The following is a 7,744-nucleotide window of genomic DNA, read 5'->3' as shown; positions in this document are numbered from 1 at the left end:
TGGAGGAGCATGTTCAAGCATGGCTTGAATTCCTCCCGCATGACAGCATTTGAGATTGGATGGACCTCAAGACGGTCTTCGTTGGGAATTTCCAAGGGACGTATGTCTGCCCTAGGAATTCCTAGGACCTCAAGAGCTGCCAATAGGAGCCCAACAAGTCCCTACGGGATTACATCCATAGGTTCTCAAAACAATGCAACTCCCTTTTTGATGTCATCAATGCGGACATCATCATCGCCTTCCTCTCTGGGACAACCTACGAGTCCTTGATCCACAAGCTTGGCTACCAGAAGCCCCGTACCACTCGCGACCTGCTCAACGTCGCCACGAACCATGCCTCTGGCGAGGAGGCGGTCGGAGCAATCTTCAATGGAGGCTAGGACAAGGGCAAGGCCAAGTGTGAGGACCAAGACGAGGGCCCCTCCACATAGAGGGGCAAAAAGAACAAGAAGGATCAACGCCAACCGGCCAACTCCGCATTGGTCGCCATAGCTGATCATGCAAGAAAGCAGCCCCAGTAGGACCTACTTGACCACTTCGACAAGTTCATGGATAGCCCATGCACCAACCACGCTTACACCATCAAGCACCTCTACAAGGACTGCGAGCTCCTCAAGCGCTTCCTACGATAGGCCGGCGGGCCAAAAGAAGGAAAGAGCAAAGAGGCAACAACCAAGAAAGGAGGCACAGCAAGCAAGGATGAGGATGGCTTTCCTAAGCCCAAGGAATGCATCAAGATCTTCGGAGGATCCGATGCCATCTACTCCAAGCGCCAGCACAAAGTGCGCTATAGAGAGGCATGCGTTGCCAAAATGGCCGTCCCCACCTTCCTTCGCTGGTCAGAATCTCCGATCACTTTTGATCAGAGGGACCATCCTTCCCACATCGTCAGACTAGGTTGCTATCCGCTCATCATCAACCCCATCGTTCACAAGAAACACCTCACCAAGGTGCTGATGGATGGAGGCAGCAGCCTCAACATTCTCTATGTTGACACCCTCAATGCCATGCGCATCCCCTGGTCAGAGCTCTGCCCGGCAAGCTCTCCCTTCCACGGCATGATCTCGAGGACACAGGCATACCTACTCAAGCAGATCGACCTACCCATCATGTTTGGTGACCGATCCAACTTCCACTCAGAGGTGCTTACCTTTGAGGTAGTGGACTTCCCAGTGTCTTACCATGCCATCTTGGGGTGGCCATGCTACGCCAAGTTCATGGCGGTCCCCAATTACACCTACCTAAAGTTGAAGATGTCGGGACCGAATGGCATCATCACTATGGGCAGCACCTTCTTGCACGCCTACACGTGCTACCACGACCATTTTGAGCTTGCCACTGCCATCATCAACTCATCCGAGCTCTCTCGGCTCGGGAGTTGTCGACCCCAGCAATCCTAGACTACAACAAGCCAACCTCCTCGACTACCTTCCGCCCACTCAAGGAGACCAAAGAGGTGGGGATCAACCCCACTGACCTAAACAAGATGGTGTAGCTCGGGACCCAACTCCTAGCCAAATAGGAATGTGAGCTCGCCGACTTTCTACACGCTAATCGAGATGTCTTCACATGGAAATCTTTTGACATGCCAGGCATACCACAGGAGGTCACTGAGCATGCACTATGCCTCATCTCAGGCTCAAAGCCTACCAAGCAGTGCCTATGTCGCTTTGACGATGAGAGGCGTAGGGCCATGGGTGAGGAGATCGCCAAACTCCTAGCAGCCGGATTCATCAAAGAGGTATACCACTCCGACTGGCTCGCCAATCCTATTCTTGTTAAAAAGAAGACCGGGAAATAGAGAATGTACGTTGATTACACTAGCCTCAACAAGGCATGTCCGAAGGACCATTTTCCTTTACCACACATAGACTAGATAGTCGACTCCACCTCAGGATGCGAAATTCTCTCCTTTCTGGATGCCTACTCAGGCTATCACCAGATCATGATGAAAGAGTCCGACCAGCTCATGACTTCGTTCATCACTTTGTATGGTTCGTACTATTATGTAACCATGTCTTTTGGTCTAAAGAACACTGGCGCCGCCTATCAACGGGGCATGCAGCAATGCTTCGCCAATCAAATTAACCCGCTCAATCAGCCTAACCAAGTCAAGCGACCAAAACAAACAATCACCGTCTATGTTGATGACATAGTGGTCAAAATGGCTCAAGCTTCCGACCTAATTGCAAACTTGGTCGCAACGTTCATGAACCTCTGAAGGTTCAACATCAAATTGAATCCCAAAAAATGTGTTTTTGGGGTTCCGAAGGGAAAGTTGCTTGGATACATTATGTCTGAATGCGATATTGAGGCCAACCCCAAAAAAATCATGGCCATCTCCAACATGGGCCCCATATGCAACATCAAGGGCATACAAAGGCTCACCGACTATTTGGCCGCACTGAGCCAGTTCATCTCCTAGTTGGGCGAGTAGGGAATGCCTCTCTACAATCTTCTCAAAATGATGGAGACCTTTGTCTGGACTAAGGAAGCACAGCAGTCTTTAGAGAGCCTCAAAGCATCACTGACATCGACCCCAATCCTCATTGCTCCCGAACGGGGAGAACCCCTCCTCCTCAGCATCGCGACAAGCAACCACGTGGTGAGCGCTGCCCTAGTCGTCGAAAGGGAGGAGCCAAGACACCACCTTAAGGTCCAATGACCCATATACTTCATCGGGGAGGTACTTACCGACCCCAAGATCTAGTACCCCTAGGTGCAAAAACTCCTATATGCCGTGTTGATGGCGACCCGGAAGCTCCTGCACTACTTCACCAACCATGAAGTCTCGATCATCGCTTTATACCTGCTCAGAGACATCATCTGCAACCGCGATGCCATGGGATGGATCTCCAAGTGGGCAATCGAACTAATGGGCCATGATATTAGGTATATCCACTGCACCATAATTAAGTCTTAGGCTCTCATGGATTTTGTCGCCGAATGAATGGAGGTCCAGCTACCGACCCCAGACGTCACCCACGAGTACTGGATGATGTACTTCGATGGGTCCGTAATGGCACCAGGCTCAAGGGATAGAGTGGTTCTAATCTCCCTAGATGGGAGTAGGCTCCGCTACACAAGTCACCTCCACTTTTTGGCCTCAAACAACACCGCAGAATACGAGGCCCTCATCAATGGACTGTGCATCACCATCGAGCTCGACACTACATGACTCTACGTTAACAGTGACTCATAGTTGGTCATCGACCAAGTCATGAAGGAGTCCTCCTACAAAAGCCCCCTCATGGCAGCATACTGCAAAGAGGTGTGCAAGCTCGAGGATAGATTCTAGGGGATTGAGCTACACCATGTCCCCTGAAAGGACAACGATGCCGCTGATTTTCTCACAAAATTGGCTACTAGGCGGCTTTCATATCTAGATGGGGTCTTCATCAATGACCTTCATGAACTGTCTACTCGCATCCTGGAAGGTCTGATCTAGACACACCCCGATGCTGACTCAGCACTTAGGGGCTCCGACCCTAGTGCCTCTATGACGGCATCGCCCGCTGACATCGCTGTGTTGGCACTCGTTCATGCCGACTGGCGAGCGCCGCTACTCGCCTCTCTCCTCAAGGAGGTTCTCCCACCCAAAAAGGACTGAAGCTCGATGGATCACTTGATGCACCAAGACGTTCGTCATGTTCGATAATGAACTTTACAAGCAAAGTCCGTTAGGAGTACTCATGAAGTGCGTCTCTACCGACCAAGGCAAGCAGCTCCTCCTCGAGGTCCATGCTGGAATCTATGAACACCATGTGGGCCTGAGGTCACTGGTTGAAAAAGCCTTTCACCAAGGTTTTTACTGGCCCACTGTGCAACAAGATGCAAAGGAGGTCGTCCGCAGGTGTGAAGGATGCTAGTTCTATGCACAGCAAACTCATTTGCCAGCATAGGAGCTCCAAACCATCCCTATCACCTAGCCATTTGTGGTCTGGGGCCTCGACATGGTAGGACCCCTCAAAAAGGGCCTGGGCGGCTTCACTCACCTAGTCATAGTGGTCAACAAATTCACCAAGTGGATAGAGGCCAAGCCTATCACCAACATTCGCTCGGAAGAGGTGGTCAAATTCTTCCTCGACATCATCTACCGGTTAGGTGTTCCTAACTGTATCATCACTGACCATGGAACTAACTTCACTGGGAAGAAGTTCCTAGACCTCAATGATGGATACGGCATCAGGAATGACTAGGCCTTGGTCAGACATCCACGTACTAACGGTCAGGTCAAGCAAGGCAATGGCATGGTCCTCTAAGGACTCAAGCCATGCATCTTCGACCGACTCAACGAGTATGCCGGACGATGGGTTGTAGAGGTCCTAGCAATCCTCTAGAGCCTGAGAATGACCCTAAACCAATCCATAGGGTTCACACCCTTCTTCCTAGCCTATAAAGCTGAAGCACTGCTACCCTCCGACCTCGACCACGGTGCCCCAAGAGTGAAGGCCTTCGACCGTGACCAAGTCATGGAGGCTCAACAAGATGCAGTTGACTTGCTTGAGGAGGTCCATGAGGCAGCCGTCATCTGCTCCATTTGGTACCTACAAACTCTCTGCATGTACCATAAAAGAAAGATCAGAGGGAGGATCCTCAAGGTCGGAGACCTCGTGCTCCGAAGAACCCAATCAACCAAGGAGAAGCACAAACTCTCTCCACCTTGGGAAGGACCATATATGGTGACCAAAGTGATCTGACCAGGCACCTACTGACTGAAGGACAACAATGGCAGCGTTCTCACCAACACTTGGAACATCGAACAGTTACGTCGTTTCTTCCCTTAAAAATTCGGTCTTACCATTTCCTTCCATTCAACGTTCGTTCCTACAAAGCACCTTGGCCCAAAACACTTTCAGCCTGGGTCGCTTGGGGGCTCCACGAGGGTGAGATACCACCTCTCTTTTTTACTATCATATGGTAAATACTTTTTTACCCGAATGAAAGGGTAGTCCGTTCCTTTAATTACCCTATGTGACTTTGCTTTAAACATTCCAACCGATTGCACCCCACCACTATGTACGGTTACGAGCAGCTGAGCCTCGCGGGCCATGCCTGGGCTCTTAAGGTTGTAGCCTATGGAACAAACAGGCAGGTGCGAAAAAGAAAGGACAAAAATAGAGCTATGCTAGGGAAAAAACAAGGAACGGATGGGACAAGCTTCCCCTTACAAAGTGATTCCATCACAAAAATAAAGTTGTTGTATTCAAGGATACACAAAAACATTTACATAGGAGGCTCCCCATGAACTTATCCCTTACATATATTGACTATTTTTCTACTCTAAATACTACTATGGCTGCCTGGTGGCATCGGCTACCAGCTAGACCGGCGAAGACGAGGGCTGCTCGGTCTCTAACGGGACGACGTTTGGCTCGGTCGGAGGTGGGGCGACGTTCGCTTCTGACCTAGGCTCCACTCCATCCATTGGCTAGGCGACATCCTCATGGCACACGCCTTTAGCCACGTTTGCATCGTGAGCCTCCATCACCCATTACGCAGAGACTTGCTCTGCCACCATCTGTGTGCATGGCAGCAAGCTCTCCCCGACCGCATGGATGGTGTTCGGGATCTAGCCGTTGGCATACCCACTACAGATGGTGGTGAAGTCCAGGTCTAGGTGGCACGTCACCACCAAAGTCAGCACCCCCTAACATCCCATAGAACATCCCATCGGAGATAAGCACCTGAACTTCATCCAGGACCTCTGCTAGTTAGATGGTGGGCGTGCTAGTGCTCGGCGCTGACCCAAACACCTCTAAGAAGACAACCTGGGTGACATTGTAGATCTGGTAAAGCTCCCCCTCGAGATCACATCGCTCTTCAAGGGACTTGGCCAGTGCCTCCACGCTCCAACCGATCATCACCTTGACCAGCTCTAGGTCCTGCTCCCGAGAACCAACCCTTCCGCCCAGCTCTGGAAGAAGGATGACAAGCTTAGAACCAAGATAAAGAAAAAAACCAAGGCATCAAAGGCGGAATAGGTACATACCAAGGCAGGTGTTCTCAAGGATGGAGAGTCCCTCCTCCTATCGAGTCACCTGCTCACGCAGCTGAGCGTTTGACTCCTTCGTCCCCATCACCTGCCCCCGGAGAGCGAGCACTTCCTGGTCGACCTCCGACCAGGCCTTCCACTCTAACTCTAGGGCCTCCAGGGAACTTTGGAGTGACACCTTGGTCTCCTCCAGGGACTACTAGAGTGCTGCCACGGTCTTCGCCTGGTGGACCTTCACTATGTCAAGTCCCCACTCAGCGGTGGTCGCCCTCTCCACCGCGAGTAGTTCTGCCGCCCACACCTCCATCGCCTTGGCCGCTCAGTTTTGAGACTCATAGAAGGTGGACTCTAGCTAGCGCTCAAGCTCGGCAACCCACCACGACACCGTGGCCTCCCGCTCCATCCGAGCGTGCTCCTCCCAAAGAAAATAGGACTTGTGGCTCGACATCTCCTCTAAGCCCTGCAAAGCAAGAAGCAAGCGTGCTGAGACAACTAGTTAAAGACCAAGGAGCCAAGGATGAATGTGGAAAACTTACCTCTACGACATGGGGTAGGTCAACCATCATCGCCTGATGGACAGACTTGACTCGCTCTAAGGCCTCCTCAAGCCTTGCCCTGGTTTGGGTGAGATCAGACTCTATCGCGAGTCCTCTCCCCCAAGTACATCCCAAAGCTACACCTCCTCCTCATCCCGAAGGATGAACTGCACCTTCCTTAGGTCACCAGGGTAGGGCCACACTAGGTCGGTGGTCGCCCCCAACCCGCTGGAAGGCTCGGCCGTCGACCAGACCATCACCACCTCCTACGATAGTGGGATGGCCAGTGGCTCCACCCTAGTGTCTGTCTCACTGGGGTAGGGGACCTCCACCTCCTCAACCCCATGGCCCACCATCGGATACTCTGCCTCTGGCATGGCTGCGTCGCCTCCCGATGCCTCTAGCTCTGATCAAGAGGGCGAGCCATGCATCCCTTCACCGAGCGAGGTAGGGAGCCCGGTCTCCCTCCCCTCTTCCACCGCAGCTAGTGCAGGAGCGATCGCGAGGGTCACCTTTGACCCGGCCTCCGTCGTCGCCACCAGGATCACCGCCAACACCATCGCCGCCGCTGCCGTCATACTTGTGACCGACTGGGAGGGAGCAGCCCCTAGAGGGGAAGGTCGCACCGCCGCCACCTTGCTCTCCCCGCCACTCATCATGATGCGTTGCAAGGTGGGCCTCTACTCCTCCCACATAGAAGGCAGGGCAATGCTCAACCCCGTTAGTATCTAGCCATTGTCAAAAAAATATAGGTCAGTCGCATTCAAAAAACTCAACTGTGAGATAAAAGAAACAAAGAAAGCCTATTGGGACGCAAGTGGCAGGGCTCTGAAGCCCTGACCCGCTAGACGAGGGCTGCTCGTAGGTCGCAAGCCATGTTCCCTCACCTCAACCGGGGGGGAGTCAACCCAGCTGGCTCCCAATCGGCCCACGAGTCACTATGACCACCGGCTTTAGGTGCGCCAACCAGAGCAACTGGCGGGGCATCCACCCATTGTGGGTCACATGTCGACGCTGGCCCCGATGATGCGGGGGTGTGAGCCCACTCCTCTGACCGCCTGGCCCGCCCTGCTACACCTAGAGTAGCTAGGGACAAGGATGGCAATGCCTCCAAAGGGCGTGGCGATGGTGTCCACTTTGCCTCCCACTCACTGATGGCGTCCGAGCTCACGGCGTGCTTCCTTGGCATGGGAACATTGCTGCATCCTTCTGC

The 7,744-nt window shown here is 52.7% G+C and overlaps 1 protein-coding gene across 1 annotated transcript; it reads left to right on the top strand.

Annotated features, from left to right (window-relative positions):
• The first annotated feature begins 812 nt into the window (after positions 1-812).
• On the top strand, positions 813-1,400 carry LOC136480163 (uncharacterized). The gene has a single exon (XM_066477793.1). It carries the CDS (start codon positions 813-815, stop codon positions 1,398-1,400), a length of 588 nt encoding a protein of 195 aa, XP_066333890.1.
• Positions 1,401-7,744: the final 6,344 nt, after the last annotated feature.

Source organism: Miscanthus floridulus, chromosome 9 (assembly GCF_019320115.1).
Source record: "Miscanthus floridulus cultivar M001 chromosome 9, ASM1932011v1, whole genome shotgun sequence".
Taxonomy (NCBI): Eukaryota; Viridiplantae; Streptophyta; class Magnoliopsida; order Poales; family Poaceae; genus Miscanthus; species Miscanthus floridulus.
The sequence above is the reverse complement of the archived record's forward strand: the minus strand, read 5'-3'. Positions and strand labels throughout refer to the sequence as shown.